This window comes from Chanodichthys erythropterus, chromosome 20 (assembly GCF_024489055.1).
Source record: "Chanodichthys erythropterus isolate Z2021 chromosome 20, ASM2448905v1, whole genome shotgun sequence".
Taxonomy (NCBI): Eukaryota; Metazoa; Chordata; class Actinopteri; order Cypriniformes; family Xenocyprididae; genus Chanodichthys; species Chanodichthys erythropterus.
The window spans coordinates 5,443,917-5,465,618 of NC_090240.1; the positions used below are offsets into that span (position 1 = coordinate 5,443,917).

The 21,702-nt window shown below is 35.8% G+C and overlaps 1 protein-coding gene across 4 annotated transcripts in view; it reads left to right on the forward strand.

Annotated features, from left to right (window-relative positions):
* The first annotated feature begins 2,353 nt into the window (after window positions 1–2,353).
* Window positions 2,354–21,702, forward strand: part of tead3a (TEA domain family member 3 a) — a 62,237-nt gene continuing 42,888 nt past the window's right edge. For 3 of the 4 annotated variants that reach the window (XM_067371809.1, XM_067371807.1, XM_067371808.1), the window contains exons 1-2: window positions 2,354–2,602; window positions 18,737–18,987. In XM_067371809.1, coding sequence (XP_067227910.1) covers window positions 18,849–18,987 — 139 coding nt within the window. In that variant the 5' untranslated portion in view covers window positions 2,354–2,602; window positions 18,737–18,848. Of the gene's footprint in view, window positions 2,603–18,736; window positions 18,988–21,702 lie in introns of those variants that run through there. The other variant, XM_067371810.1, reaches the window with a different exon arrangement.

The window sequence follows — 21,702 nt, forward strand, 5'->3', positions numbered from 1 at the left end:
TTATATTAATAAATATCCTGACACATCCGAGCTTAAAATAGCAATGAACGGGGCCAAAGAGTTTGAAGCTCAAGAAAGTGCATCCATCCATCAAAAATGTTCTCAACAAGGCCTTCTGTAGCGAAGCGATGCGTTTGTGTAAGAAAAATATCCATATTTAACAAGTTATAAAGTAAAATTCATCTTACGAAGAAAGTGTAATGCCCCTTGCAGTTCAAAACATTTACTTCCTATGCCTTCCATATTCATCTTACGAAAAAAAGTTTAACTGACATGACATCAGTTATGCTTTTTTTTGTGAGTTAAATACAGAAGTCGGTCTGGTGGAAGCTAGAACTTGTCAAAATATGGATATTTTTTTTACACAAACGCATCGCTTCGCTTCAGAAGGCCTTTATTAACCCCCTGGAGCCGTGTGAAGTATGTTTATGATGGATTGATGCACTTTCTTGAGCTTCATACTCGTTAATCCCATTCACTGCCATTATAAAGCTTGGATGCATCAGGATATTTATTAAAGGTGTTGAGAACGTCTTTTTTAAAGATGTAATATAAGTCTAAGGTGTCTCCTGAATGTGTCTGTGAAGTTTCAGCTCAAATACCCCATAGATTTTTTTTATTCATTTTTTTAATTGCCTATTTTGGGGCATCATTAAATATGCGCCGATTCAGGCTGCGGCCCCTTTAAATTCTCGTGTTCCCCTCCCCCGGAGTTCGTGCTTGCTTTAAACAGCATAAAAAAAGTTCACACAGCTAATATAACCCTCAAAATGGATCTTTACAGAGTGTTCGTCATGCAGCATGTCTAAGTAAGTAAGTATGGTATTTATTTGGATGTTTACATTTGATTCTGAATGAGTTTGATGGTGCTCCGTGGCTAAAGCTAACATTACACACTGTTGGAGAGATTTATAAAGAATGAAGTTGTGTTTATGAGTTATACAGACTGCAAGTGTTTAAAAAATGAAAATAAGGACAGTCTCTGTGAATACAGTAAGAAACGATGGCAACTTTAACCACATTAAACAGTACATTAGCAACATGCTAAAGAAACATTTAGAAAGACAATTTACAAATATCACTTAAAATATCATGATATCATGGATCATGTCCGTTATTATTGCTCCATCTGCCATTTTTTGCTATTGTCCTTGCTTGCTTACCTAGTCTGATGATTCCCTTGTCTAATGCCTTGAACATGAGCTGGCATATGCAAATATTGGGGGCATACATATTAATGATCCCGACTGTTACATAACAGTCGGTGTTATGTTGAGATTCGCCTGTTATTCTGAGGTCTTTTAAACAAATGAGATTTATATAAGAAGGAGGAAACAATGGTGTTTGAGACTCACTGTATGTCATTTCCATGTACTGAACTCTTTTTATTTAACTATGCCAAGGTAAATTAAATTTTTAATTCTAGGGCACCTTTAATATAACTGACTGTGTTCATCAGAAAGAAGAAAGTCATATATGATGGCTTGACGATGAGTAATTTTCATTTTAAAGTGAACTAAACCTTTAAATTAGGTGTGGTTAAATTTGATATGATACAGTGTCATGAAAGTGATTGTAAATAAAAACAACTTTACATACTTTACTGTACAATACTGACCTACATGAACTAACAATGAACAGTTGTATTTTTATCTATTAATGTTAACAAATATATACTGTAACAAATGTTTTCCTCATGTTAGATTATTAACTGATGGGACCTACAGTAAAGTGTTACCTGAAATTTAATAAATATGAAATTCATAGAAAGTTTAACATTCCTTAACAGGATAGTTCACCCAAAAATAATATTCTGTTATCATTTTCTCACCCTTACGTTGTTCCGAATCTATGAGAACACAAAAGAAGATATTTTGAAGACAGTTGAACCAGACCGTTGACAGTAGCCATTGACTTCCACAGTATTATGGACGTCAATGGCTATCGTTACCAACATTCTTCAAAATATCTTCTTTTGTCTTCAACAGAAGAAAGAAACTCATACAGGCTCGGAAAAATATAAGGGTGAGTAAATAATGACAGAATTTTCATTTTCGGGTGAACTGTTCCTTTAAGTCGTTCATGGTCAAAATACTGTTTGTTATCAAGTTAGTTAGTCTAAAATAAATAAAACCAAATAAACTGCGCTATTTATATGTCCGTAATGCGCCTATAATGCCCCAAATAATTGGTAAACAAGAATAAAATAGAATGAATTATTAATATTATTATTAGTTAGCTGAGTCAGTATAGTAAAGTGCCAGTCATGCCCAGAAAATGCAGTCTAGATAAGTAGCATTCTAGGTTTTGAGACACACGCACACACATACACGGTGGATGTCAACGCGTGAGATTTGCTCGTGAAGTTTGAGTGGGGTGGAGATTTGCCTCCCTCCTCCTCCATGACTCCTCCTCCAGCGCTCCGCTCGGATTCGCCGTGATTTCATACCGAAGTCATACTTCACATTCCAGCTTTACTGTCAAATCAGGAGAAATAATTCTTCAAAAACATCAGCGTGGTTTGTATTTGTAAATGAGCTCATGAGATAGAGCTTGAAATCCCATTTTTTTGCGCCAAGCAGAGCAGAGGTTTGAGTTTAAGGTAAGTGCAAAACTCTTATTGCGCTCCTTTGTTTCATGCGGTCATTGCGCTCGCGCTGCAGTTTTTACATCATTCTCATTTTTGGCATTTTTTCGGAGCAGCTTCAGTGATGTTGCATTGCAAGCTCACACACGTGGGTTTACACATGTAAACTTATTAATGGTATTTCAATACACACACGCAGCAGTAGAATATGAGCACGGTATGAGTATGAGAAAGTTTGTAGCCTTCTAATTCAGTGGAGCAAATGATTTTAATCACATATATTTATGGTTTCATGGTTTGTATCTCTAAATATTAACTAAAGGACAATAGAGCTCATACAGCTTTCGTTTTTTTAACTAAACTGACTAATATGTGTGTTTTATCCATGGTGTCAATCATCTTCTCTTCATTTTAATACATTTTTAAGTTCTTATGTATTTGTTTATATATGAATACACAAATGTCAAAATACACATTTATATTTGTAAAAAAAAAAATGTCTAGTAGCCTAATTGTCCACATGACCTGTTCTAAGCTGTGTGTCCAAAACCATGTTGTCTTTAAATGCATAATTTAGTTTAGTTATTAATAGAGGGAAGCTGTACATCAGAAAAAGACTGTTTATGATTCAACAATAAACTAGAAGTTTAAATCATTGTTTTTAGGTGTTGATTGCAGATGTTCACTACAAAAGTGAACATGCGTAAATGTGTGTCAAGAAAAAAATGGTTGTAGTATGTCAAATAATTCATGTAATATGGCAGCGTCTTTGTGTTTCATGTAGGTTAATGAGCTTTAAGCCTGTAAGAATTACTCAGAAAACCCAGCCTGTTCATGACGAAATGAAAATCTTCCTGCTTAGTGTTTTTTTTCTCTCTCTCTCTTGAAGCCTTATGCTCGGCATTGTGTGCATAAAATGATCAGTCTCTACGATGATTCAGTTTCAGCTGTTAGAGGGAGTGTAATAATCCCATTCATCAGAAATAATCTTTTAAGATACCTTGCATCTTGGTCCAGTCATCACACGTGTCAGTTCAACGCGCCCCCTCAGTTTCTACCGTGCAGAGATTGAACAGGTTTTTCAGGTCGAGTAAGGTTACAGTGAGCAATCAGAGGGGAATTTCTTGAAACAAATGTGACAGACTATAACAGTGGTGCCAAGAAAAAAAATCCAGAAGTTTCCTTGTTGAATTATGAACTCTTCTCGCACTTTAATGGACGTTCATTGATCGGCTACCAAATTCCTTACAATTGCCTTCAGGTTTATTCAATTATATTCATCATTATTATTACAAAAATAACATATTCATGATTGTCTTGTCATTTTTTTTTTTACTTCTGACATCTGTTGAGCAAGAACACTGAACAGTATTATTATGATATTATGGATTTTTCTGAATATATAACCCAATGAGAGCAGGGTCATTCCATGTCAAACTAAACAAATTTTGGAAAATTCCACAGCTCAAATTTTTGATTTTTATTCATATTTTTTTTCTGTTGAAAGACAAGTATAAATAGCCAAAATATTAAATATCACAGATGAATGTTTACTGAGTAATCCACTATTTTGTTGAAGGGGGTTAAATGCAAATTTTCACCTGAGATTTGGAGCCAATTTTCAAGGGTGTAAAATGACTTTAGAAAGATGGAAGCATCAATATTTTATTTTCACACAGAGATTGGTAGATCTTTTAGTAAAATCTGTTGATTTTAGCAAACTTTGTTTCATTATATGCCAACGATGACAGTTCAAAAATTGCAAAAAGCACTTATTTTCTTCTTAAAATGCAATAAGTATCAGCTGTTTGCAAAGTGAACTACATTTTGTTTTCGATCACTGAAAATTGGTTAAATTCAACAATTTGAACATGCTTTGTGATCCTCATATCTATGGGACCGAACTATATAGGGCCTTGAAAAGGAAAGTTTATGAAGAATGAGAATCTAGAAGGATATTAAGATATCTTGAATACTTTTAGAGTTACAGGCATGCAAACTTTGGAAAAGGAATATTTATGGCACTCAGACAGGCATGTTCTATGCAACTGGGTTGATAGAAAAACATGAGATATATTTCTAATTTCAACATTATATGTTCTTCAGATATTCCTGTTTAAAAGATAAAAAGTATCAGCTGTATGTAAAGTAACCCACATTTGGTTTTTGACCACTGAAAATGTGAACAATTTAACAATTTACTCATGGAGCCACATTAAGATCTCCATATCACTGGAATTGTAACATCGGGGGCCTTTAAAATGAAGATATCACAATAAAAGTTTGTTAAGAACCAGAATACTAAAGTATATTAAGATATCTATAACACTTCTTGAGTTATAGGCATGCAAACTTGACACAAAAAAACAAAAGGAGTGCTTTTTGCCATTTTTGAACGGTCACTGTTGGCATATAATGAAACAAAGATTGCTAAAGTCAACAGATTTTACTAATAGACCTACCATTCTCTGTGTAAAAATAAAATAATGATGCTGCCATCTTTCTAAAGTCATTTTACACCCCTCTAATTTGGCTCTAAATCGTAGGTGAAAATTGTCATTTTGACCCCCTCTACAAAATAGTGGATTACTCAGTATATATACATCTGTGACATTTAATACTTTGGTTTTCATCACTATTTATGTTTGTCTTTCAACAGAAAAAATAGTAACAAAATCAAAAAAATTGAGCCAGGGACCTCTGGTTGAGCTGACATGGAATGACCCAGCTGGATAGTTCACCCAAACACAAAAGTAGACATTTTTAAGAATGTTGCTAACCAGAAAGTTGATGGTAGCCATTGACTTCCATAGTAGGAAAGAAAATAATGGCTACCGTCAACTGTACCAACATTCTTAAAAATATCTTCTTTTGTGTTCAACAGAAGGAAGTAACTCATACAAGTTTGGAACAACATGAGTAAATGATGACAACATTTTTGAGTGAACTATCCCTTTAACACTTGCTGTGGAGCTTCAAGAGGGCCTGCAAAACATGACAAGTGTGTTTGGTGAGCACACTGCTGTAAATAGCCTTGCAGTGTGTTCTTTGTGCTTCAGACCGGTATACCTACTGATCAACACAAGTAATGCTGTCCTCCTTTAGGGCTAGATTTTAGGGTTGACCCTTTTTTGTGTCTCTCGGCACCCGGGGCGTGGAGGTCAGGTGTGGTTCGTCTGTAAATCCAGACTTCAAAATTGTCACTCTTTGGTTCAATTTCCTGTTGATCATCTGGTGTTGGTCGATTTAGTCTGAACTTAGACATGTGTGACGGATTCTTTCCTCATGCGGTGTACAACTGCATTGTTTTCTTAGCCATATCATGGAAGAATTCAAGTTCAGTTTTCTGAGTAAAGGTCTATTTGGACGGCGTTTTTCGAGGTTCCCACAGAAGACTGATGCTTTGTACTAAAATCTAGTGAGGTGTCTCGTTTGACAGCGTTTAAGAGGGATAAAAGTGTGTCATTGTTTACTCACCCTCGAGTTATTCCAAACAATCCCTCGCATCTTCAGAATAACAAATGAAGGTATTTTCTCATAATTTTTAATGAATTGAGCAGTTTAATCCAAGTCTTCTGTAGAGACATGATCTATATGATGGAGAAATGTAGGTTTTTAATCATATATTGCATTACAATTGATCAATGCACATATAGAGAGCTCATCTTATAAACACGAAAGCTCATTGCGAGAACAAAGCTCATTGGTTCTCAAACATCCAGCAAGTTCGGTTGAGTTTCTGTGTTTAATATGGCCATTTCTTAGTATGCGAATGCCGAAGTTCAATTCCAATACTCAAGAACGCAAGTACAGCGAATGCATGAAAGTACCCGGATGTGTTCTTGATAGTGAAGATGTATCAAGTGTAGACTTGAGAGAGAATCGAACCGTCAGAATACCCAGAAGTCATTGCGAGTGGACGACGTACAGTTCGTTTTTCCAACTAGCCTGGCAAGACCGGTCTCCATGAGAATGCAAGTCTGTTCCTTGCATTCTTAGAATTATGAAACAGCCACTATTTCATGAGCTCTATGTATGTGCATTGAAAATATTCCAAATCTTTTCATTTGTATTTCCTAGATGAAGTCTTATGGGTTTGGAATGACATAAGGAAATAAATGAAGACTTAACTTTCATTTTTTTTTTGGTGAGCTGTAGGTTTATAGGTGAGCATAGGCATGTACACTCTAAAAAATGCTGGGTCAAAAACAACCCAAGTTAGGTTGAAAATGGACAAACCCAGTGAATGGGTTGCTTTAACCCAGCAGTTGGGTTAAACATTTGCCTAAGTAGTTTTATTTAAATCAACTATTGTTAAAAAGTTACTGTATTGCTTGCTTAAAATGAACCCAAAAAAAGATTTATTAATAAGTTTAATAGATAATAATTAAACAATAAACATTTATTATTATTCTCAGGTATGTTTAGTACAAATTAGCTTAGCAACGCTAGCATTAAACTCTATTAAAATCAGGTGAGTTGATTTATGTTATGTTATTCAGTTATTTATGAGATCTGTGATGGTTCTCCTCAATGGTGATTTCACTTAAGTCTGGTTTCATTGGCTTTCCGCAACTGTTGCCACGTGAGTTGATATGCTATGGAATGGCTACATATGCTATGGGCCACATGTTAGCAACCACAAGCATGTTGGTCAGGATCTAGGGTGTATGAATGTCTGGAGAGGAAATTGGGTGATGGACAGAGAGCATCTGGGACTCTGAGAGGAAGCCCCGTTGGAGATCATTATAATTCATATGTAAACATGCAATATAATTGATGGTTTAGGGTGGCTGCACGCTAGGGTTTACAGCAGAAAACACTACTTAGAAGCAAGGATTTGTGATGTTCTGTCATACGTCCAAAAGCTGAGAAAAATGGTAACATTTGATGTTCCATACAGGAAAACCAATGATAATTCCAGAGAGTTGTGATTTTAGAATTTACATTTCTGTAGTCCCTTTGCTCTTTCCACTCCCTCAAAATGAAGCTTTCTTTAGTGTGTTTGCACCTTTATTAAAATGGTTACATAGTGGTTAGTTCCCTGATATATTGAACCTTGGTGCTCAAGTGGGAAATGGGAGTTCAAATTCAGCTTGCAACATTCCTATTCACCTCTTCTTTGCCATATAATGTCTTGTCTTCTCTCTATTATCCATATCAGTAAAAGTGGCAAAAACGTTAAAAATAAAGACCTCAGTTTCTTTCAATTTAGTCCCTTTCCTTTGCTCTGCAGAATGAAAATATGTCCAACTCGATCTCATGAGAAAACGTATACGAGGTGGTGATTTTGTATTTTTTTATACAGAGTTTGTATGAATTCATACAAGGTAGCGAATCATGTGAAATCATATGAATTCTTAAAAAATTTTATGAATTCCGTACAGAACTTGTACTTCCATACTTTCCAAAAGATTACCATTTTGAGTGAAATAAAAGATTAATAATGTTAATAATGTTATTTTTATGTTCATTGTTATAAATCGCTTCTGTTTTTTTTTTTCTTTTCATAGACAAATGCTGTTTTATTTTTGCATTTAAGATTTTTAGTGACAGATAAGCGAAGGCCGTGTGCATTCAGTTGACAGATGACAATTCGAAAATTCTTTTAGTTCCTTGGATTCAACCCACTTTTTTCTTAATTTCCTCATCGTGTGTGTGTGTGTGTGTGTGTGTGTGTGTGTGTGTGTGTGTGTGTGTGTATGGGGGGGGGGGGGGGTGAGATTGCCTTAAGCTCTGAGAAAACTGCAGTAGCAGGTTGTACAGGTCTGACATGGGTTGGGTCCACGGAAGAAAGAGAGTGGCACTTCAATCTTCCCTCTTTTTAACATGTCTGTATCCTCTTTTTTGTGTCCGATGTAGAGTCTTTGACCTAGCGTGTGTTAAGTACTTTACAGTGGCTGCCAGCTTTCTGGACATGTCAGTGGAGTAGCTGTCCCGCTTACTGTATTATCCAAGAAGATGTGATGAATATATTTGAACGTTGTGCAGATTAGATACAAATGTGTTCCTGAAAGAGTTTTGGAGATGTTTTGTAAGGTATTTCTCAAAGCCTTTTGGTTTATACAGTTATGAAGATCATACTCTAAAATAGGCAAAGCAATTCTCCATGTAGGGCAGTGTTAGTAGGATCTTGTCAAGTTGCCTGATGAAATAAAACACTTAAACGCATGTTGAAACAGCATTTAGATTCATATATTATTTTAAACCATCAGAGAGTTCAGCATTACTTGGCCATGCCTTAAAATGCCGTCCTTATCTGTAATCTGATCTAGGGCAGCAGCTGCTCGTCTACTTGTTGCCCTGTTGTTCTTTCTGAAAGGGTGTGTGTGTTGGTGAGGAGCGTGCAAGAGGAGAGTTGTTGATGAGCAAAGGCCTTTTCCCTGTTGACAAGCATTGCAGCTGTTTTTCCAAGTCTCCAAAGAGAACAGTCTCTTGTCTGTGCTGCTTAACCCCTGTCAGATAAACCAAGACTGAATTTGTGAATTGCATGAAGGGTACGTTTACACGACAATAAAAAAATGGAAAGGTTTTTTCCGTTGCATTTTTCGCATACAACCGACAAAGTTGTCAAAATGATCCCCATTCACACAAAACCATGAAAATGACTAAAAACGCTGTATTATTCATGCCAGGTCTATAGATGGCGATCAATGGACTGAATATGTAACACACACATGCAAAATTGCATTTTTGTAGTGTACACTTGCACTGTACTGTTTTCAAAATTTGTGTTTTCAGGACCCTAAAATGCCATTGTCGTGTAAATGAACGGCCAAAACGCATAAAACGTTTTGCTTTTTTATTTGAAAACGATGTCATGTAAACAGACCCTAAATTAATTTTATCCATCTAGCACCATGAGATGCAGTATAGCTCAGAATATCTTGCCTCTGTTAGGTCTTGCTCTGATTCATAAAAACAACTCAGAATACCAATAGCTCAATCAATCAGTTATATATTATATTATTATATAAAATAATTTAAATATATATATAAAACACAGCATAGTTTAAGGTTAAAACAGTTACTATGATGTGTAAACTTTTTTCGTTCAGGAAGCTATTTTAAATGTTTTTGAAATAAGTCTCTTACGATCACCAAATATTTCTTGATAAATAATACAGTGACAGAACGATCAAAACAGTAACAGTATTGTGAAATATGATTAAAATTTAAAATAACTGTTTTCTATTACAATATATTTTAAAGGGTCATAATGTTTTTGTTTGTGTATCCTTAAATACAAATGAGCTTCTGATCCCCACCCCCCTTTCCAGAAGTGGGCTGTGCCTTTTTACAGCTCGTGCCTCGGCTCGTTCCTCTAGGAGTATTGTCAAGTTGGGCTACTTTTAAGCTGTTCCTGCAGGTACATTTTTTTTCCCGCAGGTTGATTTCCACCCCCGTACATACGATTTCTGCGCTCCAACACCCCTAAAATACCCCCCAGACGTACAAATTCAATTAGGGCTGTCAAATGATTAATCGCGATTAATCGTATACAAAATAAAAGTTTGAGTTTGCATAATATATCTGTGTGTACTGTGTGTAATTATTATGTATATATAAATACACACAAATTAATGTATATACTTAAGAGAAATATGTTATTTATGCACAAAATATTTTTATTTATATATAATATAAAAATATAAATACATATACTTGTAAATATTTCTCAAATATATACATGAATGTGTTTGTATTTATATATACATAATAATTACACACAGTACACCCACATATATTAGGCAAACTCAAACTTTTATTTTTTATGCGATTAATCGCGATTAATCGTTTGACAGCCCTAAATTCAATTGAGAATTCAGCTGCCCAATGGAGCCCAATAGGCTACTTTTGAATCATCAAGCTACTTTTAGTAACCAAAAAATATGGGGCTATTTCAACAGAACGCTTTTTTTGCAATGTTTTTCCATTATTTTATATGTAAACATGCGTTAGACAGACCCTGCATTTTTTTTTCTCCCAGTGGAAAATGCTAGATGTCGAGATGAGTTTTTTAAAAAATTTAACTTCTTTTAACTTGAGCACTGCATTTTTAGAACGCTGTTTCCTGCATAAGACGCTGCAAAAGATGTGAGATGCGAGCGCAATGGTCAAACACGTCCATCTAGTAGAGCAGTGGAATGGAAAAATACATTCTGTGTTCATTGATACAGACAACAACAGAACATTTAGATTGTCTAAGCTACGTGATAAACATTCTTGTGTTTCCACAAGGCTCTGGCAAGGAGATAAACAGCTGACTCAGGGGAGGAGCTAAGCTAACAGGGCAGATTGTGTCACCAGTCGTGGGCGGGGCCTGTTACACTGCGATGTCTGCGTGTAAGCAAATAACTGTCTATAGCAGCAGGTATCGAGATTCATCATTCAAAAAAGGAAAACGAAACTACGACTGCAGATATACAAACCATAAACAAAGTGGTGCTTGCTTACTGTTTTGAATATCAATCACACTGATCACTTTCTTCGTTCCAGTTGGCTCATGTTGTTATGTTAAATATTGGAATGCTCAGGTAAGATGACGTAAAATTATAACAGTGCTCATGTCTTGACTTCTTTGCTCGTTTTCATCACTTTTGATGTATTCTCGTGCATTGGCTCGTTCACTAAACTGAACAGCAAATATAAAAATAAAAAAATAAAAAAATTGAAATAGAAGTCTTTTATAAAATTAAAATGTCTTTATTGTCATGTTCGATAAATTTAATAAAAATGAATAAAAAAAAATACAAATAAAAAAAATCCTAAACTTTTGAGTCATAGTGTATGTCTATAACAGTAGTTATTTATTAAAATCATATTTTTTGCATAACAATAATGAGAAAAATATTTATTTATTTTTTTTTTTAATTGAATTTTAATCGAGGTGAACCTGATTTCACCAAGTACAGCATGTTCCTGGAACATCTTTATCATCTTTGATCAACATCAACATTTCAGTCAACCAATCAGATTTGAGATACAAGTTTATGTCAATTTTAGGCTTACACTATAAAAAATCAAAATCTGCCGTTTTCTCAACTTTTGATTTTTTTACAGTGTACAACCAGAGTTTCAGTGTTACTCACCCATCATTTACATCTGATTTTAAGGATAACTTATGGGTAGGCTTAGGTTTAGTGGTAGGGATATGGTTAAGACTACATTTTCGGACAGGAATGTTGATCCAGGAACATGTTTAACTTGGCAAAATCACGGTGACCAAGATGACGTCAGTGTAATTTTGGGGTGAAAAGCGAAGCCAACATATTCTAGAGCTTTCATGAGATTCACCCAGCGAACAGTTTGCTCAAACAAATATACCCACCCTCAAAGTGTTTATAGTAGCACAATGTGATGGTTAAAGGTTTAGACAAGATGCTTCTTTAATGAACACTGGTTATCCATCAAGAGTGTTGGATGCTTTTGGTTTGTCACTTGATTCTGTAACCCGATGTCTGTTCAGAGGCCAGGCGCTGCTGGTGTCGGTGGGTGACCTTTTCATGATGTCAGCTCACAGATAAGGCAACATGTCTGAAACCAAGGTCAATATTTACTCATCAGCAATACACACCAAACACAAGCAAGAAAATGCCCAATTCAAGACTGCAGAATGACCAACTTGCTATTGTTTTGTATTATTTTTAATACGCTCCTGGATTCCACGGTCAGGTTCTGAATTGTTTCAGGCCTAGTAACCATTGTCTTGATAGCACTGGCTTGCAGGAGTGCTGTGTTATGAACCCAGTACACCTAAAACAGCAGTATTGTCCTTGGGGAGCTCTGTGTGTTTCCTGAGCCTTAGTGGATGCCTAAATTGGTCAGGCAACCCTCACTCCCACTCCCACCCCCTATGATTTCCCTGTTCTTCAGACCTTTTTTGGACTGGGGTGCTCGTAAGCGAGAGGGAAGGAGAGAAGAGGGCGGGAGGGGATGGACGGAGGTGTGGGTGACACAACAGATCTCCTGAGGGAGAGAGAGAGATGGACAGAGAGTGTGTTAGCGACACTGTAGCTTTCTTAATAAGGGCATGTCTGGAATGTCAGCCCTTCTCTCTCTGTAGGTCCATACCAGTGGTCTCCTCTAGTACCTCTTTATGATGACCGCTTTGGCTGTTTCTGAAGTCCAGTTGTGACATATTTGCCATATTATACTATGCCATATTAGAGTCACTAGTTGGGATGGGTCCTTAAAACCCTTAATCTTTTTGTAAAAAATTCAGAGCTGGCACATCTTTGAATTTCGGCAGACATGGAACTGAGCTAGAAAAGTATAACTGGGAAAATTGTATTGATGCTTTTTTCACTATTTAATAACCCAAAATATAGTTAAAGGATTAGTTCACTTTCAAATAAAATTTTCTTGATAATTTACTCACCCCCACATCATCCAAGATGTTCATGTCCTTCTTTCTTCAGTCGAAAAGAAATTAAGATTTTTGATGAAAACATTCCAGGATTATTCTCCTTATAGTGGACTTCAATGGACACCACTGTTGAAGGTCAAAATTACAGTTTCAGTGCAGCTTCAAAGGGCTTTAAACAATACCAGACGAGGAGTAAGGGTCTTATCTAAAGAAACAATCGGACATTTTCATATAAACAAATGATTGCCTTCCAAGTGGTTCCTCCAAAACCGCACTTTCGTATTCTTCAAAAAGCTTACGCTGTATGTCCTACGCATTCCCTATTCAACTTATGGAACGAAAGCAGCGCAGTTCCATTTTTTCCGTAAGTAGAATAGGGAATGCGTAGGACATACAGCGTAAGCTTTTTGAAGAATACGAAAGTGCGGTTTTGGCGGAATCACTTGGAAGGCGATCATTTATTTATATAAAGCATATACAGTACAGTCCAAAAGTTTGGAACCACTAAGATTTTTAATGTTTTTAAAGTTTCGTCTGCTCACCAAGGCTACATTTATTTAATTAAAAATACAGTAAAAACAGTAATATTGTGAAATATTATTACAATTTAAAATAACTGATTTCTATTTGAATATATTTGACAAAGTAATTTATTCCTGTTATGCAAAGCTGAATTTTCAGCATCATTACTCCAGTCTTCAGTGTCACATGATCCTTCAGAAATCATTCTAATATGCTGATCTGCTGCTCAAGAAACATTTAATGTGTACAATTGTACACAATATTTGTGTACAATATTTTTTTTTCAGGATTATTTGATGAATAGAAAGAAAAAAAAACAGTGTTTATCTGAAATCTAATCTTTTGTAACATTATAAATGTCTTTACTGCCACTTTTGATTGATTTAATGCATCCTTGCTGAATAAAAGTATTAATTTCTTTAATTTCTTTAAAAAAAAATAAAAATAAAAATTCTTACTGACCCCAAACTTTTGAATGGTAGTGTATAATGCTACAGAAGCTTTGTATTTCAGATAAATTCTGTTCTTTTGAACTTTCTATTCATCAAGGAATCCTGAAAAAAAAGGTACACAACTGTTTTCAACATTGAAAATAATGATAAATGTTTCTTGAGCAGTAAATCAGCATATTAGAATGATTTCTGAAGGATCATGTGACACTGAAGACTGGAGTAATGATGCTGAAAATTCAGCTTTGCATCACAGGAATAAATTACTTTGTCAAATATATTTAAATAGTACACAGTTATTTTAAATTGTAATAATATTTCACAATATTACTGTTTTTACTGTATTTTTAATTAAATAAATGTACCCTTGGTGAGCAGACGAAACTTCTTTTAAAAACATTAAAAATCTTAGTGGTTCCAAACTTTTGGACTGTACTGTACATTTACATTTTTTTCGAAAATGACCGATTGTTTCACTAGATAAGACCCTTACTCCTCATCTAGTATTGTTTAAAGCCCTTTGAAGCTGCACTGAAACTGTAATTTTGACCTTCAACCGTCTGGAGGCCATTGAAGTCCACTATAAGGAGAATAATCCTGGAATGTTTTCATCAAAAACCTTCATTTCTTTTTGACTGAAGAAAGAAAGACATGAACATCTTGGATGACATGGGGGTGAGTAAATTATCAGGAAATTTTTATTTGAAAGTGAACTAATCCTTTAAAAGTAGCAGTTAGCAGTGACAAATCTATTGAAAATCTTTTTTTTTTCGTCTTGGAGAATGTTGCAGTATTATTGAATGAGGAGAGCAGAGCGCTCACCAAATCCTTGGCCACAAAAATGCTTTGTGGGCAGTTCTTATTAGTTTACTCTGTTTTTCAGATTCATTTTGCATATGGCCTCAGTGACTTTGGTAAAGAATGAAGGCCCAAATGGTAATTTCCTTAAGATGAATGCCAGACTGTTTGTTTTTAGAGAAGTCAGGGGCTGTTATTATAGATCACATAATTATATATACTGGACACGACAGTTCAGAAGTTTGGGATCAATAAGATTTTTAAAAAAATAATACTTTTATTCAGCAAGAACACATTAAATTGATCAAAAGTGGCACTAAAGACATTAATAATGTTACACAAGATTTCTATTTCAAATAAATGTGGTTCTTTTGAACTTTCTATTCATCAAAGAATCCTGAAATTAAAAATGTATCACGATTTCCACAGAAATATGAAGCAGCACGGCTGTTTTCAACATTGATAATAATCAGAAATGTTTCTTGAGCATCAAATCCGCATATTACAGTGATTGCTGAAGGATCATGTGACTCTGAAGACTGGAGTAATGATGCTGAAAAATCAGCTTTGATCACTGGAATAAATTACATTTTACAATATATTACAAAACAATTGAATTTTAATAATATTTCACAATATTATAGTTTTTACTGTATTTTTGATCTTTGGTGAGAATAATAGACTTACTATTTGAGCGTCAGTATATACAGTAGGCTTATGATTTTGTTTGTGCAGTGCATTGAAAAGTTACTAGTGGGGTTGTAATCGCAAAATATTCAATATGATTTTGTTAACGGCAAAAAATTAAGAAACATTATATTAAAAAAATATTATAAATGTTGTATTGTTTTTAAGGTGCTTTGAATTTGGCCAGGTTTGATTCATTTTTTGTGAATCAGTTCTTTCTTCTTCAGTTAATTGAATCAGTGATATTATATTATTTTGTCATAAATACAGTCATAAAAAAGGCTGAAAAGAATGTAACAGTATGTTGATATGCACTCAACCCTACTGCATTGAGAAGATTTGTGAACTTCCACAGTCTACTTTTACCACAATATTGTCCAGTCTTGTTGACACCAAGGAAATGTATCAGTGCCTTCAGTAAGTTCTCTTGATTTTCAATACCAGTGCTATTAATACTCTCAGCTCACGAAAGCTGTAAAAGCACGTCCTTGAAAATCTGATATCTCGTCACCTGAACTTCACTTGACATCAGGAGTCTGAAAAATCTGGCGCCTTGCTCGGCAGCTCAGTGTGTCCTCTGCTCCGACAACCATTTTGTCTTTCCTGTCCAATTCTCCTCTTTCCGCCGTCGCATAATGGGATAAACTGATTGACAGGGCATATGCAAATGATTATATGATCCTGAAAGATTCTTTATTTAAAGTAGGGGTGGGAAAAGCTCCAGCTCCAAAGGGAGATTCATGACCACGCCATCTGGAGTGATAGTAACTGTCAACCCTCCTATTGGTCTTCTTGAGCCATCTCAATTAACCAATTATTGTAAGACAGTCTGGAAGGGGCAGCTGATGCTCCTCTAAAGTCAGCTAGAAGACTTTTTGCTTTTATTCACTGACCTCATGTCTTTCCAAACCTGTGTACCTTCTTCCACAGAACACAAAATGAGATATATTGAAGAATCTTAATGTAGTTGTTTCCATACAACAACAGTTCATAAATGGGGCAATGACGTCACATTATTCTTTTGTGTCCATATGGTTTAGTTAAATTTAAAATGGTTAAAATTTTGAATTACATTTGCAAATTACTTGTATACATTCTCTTTTTTGAGGACAAAGTCGAAAAAGTCTGATTTTAATTCATTTTGAGAGAATATTTGGGGGATGATTGCAAAAATGTCAATGTGGTACTGTAAAACTGTTACAGTTACTATAACTTTTTTAAATATACCCTCCAAGGCCATGCGTTTACATAGGTGTCCATGATCAATCAAATTTGAATGTTATCAAAATTTATTTTAAATTGAAATTTGTGAATGACTTTTTTTCTCGTAATTTAATGACTTTATTCTCAACATTTTATCTCGACTTTTTTCTCGAAATTTAACAAGTTTTTTTCTCGTAATTTAACGAGTTTATTCTCAACATTTTATTTCGACTAATTTCTTAAAATTTAACGAGTTTTTTCTTGTAATTTAATGAGTTTATTCTCAACTTGTTCAATTGTTCACAATGAGATAAATAACATGCATTTAGAAAATAGTCAATTTTCGATTTCCAATTTCATGCCCAATGTGGTCACTATGAGCTCATTGTAGAAAAAAAGCTGTGTGAAAATTCTTCAACAATGTATTTTTGTGTATTTTACAGTGTTTTTAAACAATTTTCATTTCACTCTAAAACATAAAACATTGGTTCAACAACAACAACAAAAAAAATATGTTAACATTTTCCACTAGAATTTTTAACTTAAGCCAATTGGGAGAATTATATTAATTCAAAGCAATATTTTGAGTTGATCCAACATAATGTTTTAAGTAAGGTGAAGATGTTTTTGCCACAATAAAAACACATTTCTAAGTAGCATGAACTTAATAATTGTCAACATGAATGCAACTATTTAAGTTGATCCAACATATTAAGTAAGGTGAAAACACTTTTATGACACAATAAAACTACATTTCTAAGTAACATGATCTTACCAAGCACCGCTTGTCACCAAGATGGTAACTCTCCAAAAACCCACATTAACACATTAACTCTTCTAAATTAGCATAACAAAACCCTTATTACTGCTAAATCACCCTTACCATTAATCTTGTGCAAAAAACATTATATAACACTTAATTTTAGCATTTACTCTCCCTTTCAAGTGCCATGGGCAAAGCATGATGGGAAATATAAATTCCAGCCCAGTTAAAGGTACAATATGTAAAATTTTTGCAGTAAAATATCCAAAAACCACTAGGCTAATGTTATATATTTTGTCCAACTGATGACTAACAATATCTGCAATGTTTTCAACTACTTGTAAATCATGAGAAAATTCCCATTCTAAACAGTGACACAGGGCAGTGCAGTCGCCTGTCAATAGCGTCAGTTACCTTTGTTACCGCCTTTACTGACGTAGAAACCACATGACAACAGTGCCGTGGACAAATGCAGAAGTAGTGTCTAGTGTCTAGCGTCCAGCAAACCACTAGCTTGCTTCAAGCAGTTCCTTATTTACTTCTTGCACGTTTTATGGTGGATTGTGTTACTTATTTATGGAACATAATTACTGTTTACAATCTGCCGCTGGTTCTGTCGACAAGGACAGCTCCCGTAAACTCATGACCGGAAAAGCGGAAGCGGCGCAGGCGACTGTGTCATAATAAAAGTCCCGCTGCTTGTGAGGCGTGTGTTGATCAATCGCTCCAGCTCCTCGTTCAAGTCCCGCAACACTCGGTCCTGCGCTGCTTCATACTACAGTAACGTTAATAATCGCATCCACGAACATGAGTTCTTCCAGACTCAAATCCCTATTCTTTTGCACCGTCCGTTGAGATGGAGACCACATGTCCCAAGTTTCCGCTCTAAAACTTGGCGTCATCAAACTACGCCTTTGTTTTGAATAGGCTTCTAGCGACCTCTAGCGGAAAAAAAATATCACAAATTGTACCTTTAAAAGAAGTGTTCATGCAACTCAAAACAATGAAACACATTTACACGTCATCAGAATGTATTTTACATTAACATAACTTAAAATTAAATACATTTTTGATTAACTGAAAATGTTAAACTATGACAAGTCATGATAGTATGTTGAATCAATAGGCATAATTTGTGTGTCATCCAAGCTCAATAAAATAACAATTACAAGTAAAAAGTCTAACAGCATTTCAGAACTTGATTTTTTATTTCACAAGAATATATATATATTTAAGTAATGACTTAAGGTCCCCTGAATTAGTTTTTAGAGTGTTGTAAATGACAGATCTGAACATTTTGGGTGTACTATTCCTTTGATTGTGACCTCCTGTTTTAACGACATCTGTCTCTCTCCTAGTCCTGGGTGTGAGGGCTCACTTAGGGGCCCAGGTGGAGCCGCCACCATTGCAGCCAACGAGTGGAGCGCCAACGAGAGCCCGGAGGAGGGGCAGGAGGATGGAGTGGATGGGATGGACAAGGCCGGAATGGACGGGGATGCAGAGGGCGTCTGGAGCCCTGACATCGAACAAAGTTTTCAGGAGGCTCTGGCCATTTATCCACCCTGTGGCCGCAGAAAGATCATCCTTTCAGATGAAGGAAAGATGTATGGTGAGTCTTGGAGAGCTGAAAAGCCCCAGTGAGAGTTGCTTGATGGATTTACTTTGCCGGCAAAGCATTAGAAACTTGAGAGAGTAGAAGTCATAAGGCAGATTCCTAGAAGTCCCTAAAATGGATCAGCTATTTATTGCAGCAGTGCTGTTGTTGGAAAAAATGTAGTGAAACAAGGTAAGGACAAAAAGGGTCAAGTCATGTTGTGGGGGTTTTACTTAAGTGAATCGGAGGGTGAACTTATGACACTCCCCACCTCCAGATTTTCTCATTCCCACACGGGATCCACTAACTGGAATGCTGTGTCTCCCATTTAAATCAGCATTCTCAGTAAAGCATGAGTCAGCCTCCTGACTCAAGTGTGACATTTTTCTCTTTATCATAGCCATTACTGGCTGTATGATTCAGACTTGACAATAAACAGAGTTGCCTTCATGCTTGATCCATTTCAGTCTCGTCAACTATTAAAATACTTGATACTTTAAAGGAGTGGATTTGTGTTTGTTTGGAGTTTATAGTGTTATACATTACTGAGACGTGTCTGGCTTCTGCCAAGTACAGCTTTTCTAAAAGCAGGTCAGTTTGTAACAGTTTACAGGCCAAGTAGAGTTAGATAAACCAAACATTATCAGTTTTTTTAATTAAAAATGAAACATGTATGGTTCTAGGCTCTAATATTTAACCATTATTTATATTAAGCTGGATTTTTTTGTCCCAAATACTTTACTTTTATTTACTGTAAAAACAGTAATATTGTGAAATACACTGCCCGGCTAAAAAAAAAAAAAAAAAAAAAAAAAAAAGTCGCTGTTTGGATTTAAATAGGCAAATGCTTAAGAGTCTATGATTGGATCATTATTGCTGTTTCTAGCATGTTATATGTGTGGCAACAGTTTTTCTAACCCTTATTGATGGAGTGTATAGCTTTTCATTTCTTAAACAACCATGTCTTCCACATCATGGCCATATTCCAGGATAACAATGTCAAGAGGCTCAAACTGTGAAAGAATGGTTCAGAGAGCATGAAGAATCATTTTCACGCATGAATTTGCACCTCTGAGTCCAGACCTTAAATTCACTGAAAGTCTTTGGGATGTGCTGGAGGAGAATTTACAGAGTGCTCACCTCTTGCATTGTCAATGCAAGATCTTGACCAAAAAATGATGCACTTCTTGATGGATATAACATCACAACATTTATTTCCATCAAGAGGTGCATCAATTACTGCACACTGATTTATTTTACTACATTTGTGATCTTACAAAACATTAGCATGAATACTCATTAACTAGCAAGGACTGGGCCAGGATTAGACTGTGTAACATCGATAAACTAAGCTTTATGACTTACCCCTGATCCTTTTGTTAACTGATTGCGGTATGCATCAGGATTTAATATATGATTGCTCACACAAATGAGCTCATTTGGCTTTGGGGTGTTTTGACCTTTGACCCTCTCTGTAGAAAAGGCTTATGGAGACCGGCCCACATTCTTTACTTTTTTCCTTGGCTTGGAGGGGACACACATTCCACAACTCTGTGGCCTTGTCCTCCTCTGTAATACTCCACCCACTTGTGTCACACAAGCTCTAATCCCCCTCGCAACAGATGAGGAAGGTTTGTTTCAACAGCCATGCATTTTGTCCTTTTGTGGTAGCATGGGCTGTCAGGATCCGTTCACTCTGTGTGTCCACTTACGTTACCCCACAGAGGCCCTTGGGCCCTCTCTCTGTATGACAAGATCATCCCCTTCCACTCTCTTTACAAACAACCCTATCCCAGACCAGTTACGGTACTCCTGCCAGGACCCTGATGTCAATCTCCAAAAGCGAACTATGTCTCCTGATATGCCCCCTCTCTCTACCACCCTCAGTTCACAAAAGTTCATTGGCCGCAATGTATACTATGACTAGACAGCACAAAAATAGTCTGGCTATCTGATGCAGGCAGAAGAGAACTGGCCTAGTGACTTTGTGGATTGTGTTTTTGCGCACTTAGAGTTTGCTATAGACTAAAGTTGCAGAGAATTTGTCTCCAGATAAATGTAAATGTAAAACAAATCTAAACATTTCACCATATAAGCTGTAGTCTGATTTCTGATTCGTTTTTGCCTTGATAACATATCTAAAATAAAGAAAGTTGACATATGTCAGAGCTTTAATTAGCAAATAATTAGTACATGTTCAGTTTTCTCCTCTGATTAGTTTCAACCAGATGTTCTAACCAGACATGAGGCGATAAGATTCCAGCGAAAAGCAGTTCGTTTTTCCACACCAGATGGATGTCATGGCTGGTTAGGACAAAAACTAATTAACATGGAAAAAATGCCTTTTATCGTGTGTTGCGTCTAGTTAGGACACGTTGTTAGACGTGAGACGTAAATAAACATACAAGCATTTGTAAAATGTGTAAACATAATCTTCACAGCACAAAGGAATTCAAAGGTATTTTTGACTACGATTGAGAAAATAGTTGAAGCGTTCACGTGCGTCGACAAGAAACGGAAGTTGCGATAGTATTTTCTTCGCTATTGTGACTATACAGTTTCCATAAAAGGGTGTACATGGTCTGCAACAATACTTAGAGAGGTGGTACGTGTCAAAGTAACATCCACATTGGGGGGTTTCTAGTTCTAGGGACTCAATTATAGGAACTAGCCACTAGGATAGTTCCCCGGGAACTAATTTCTTCCCCGGGCCATGTTTCTGGTTGCATT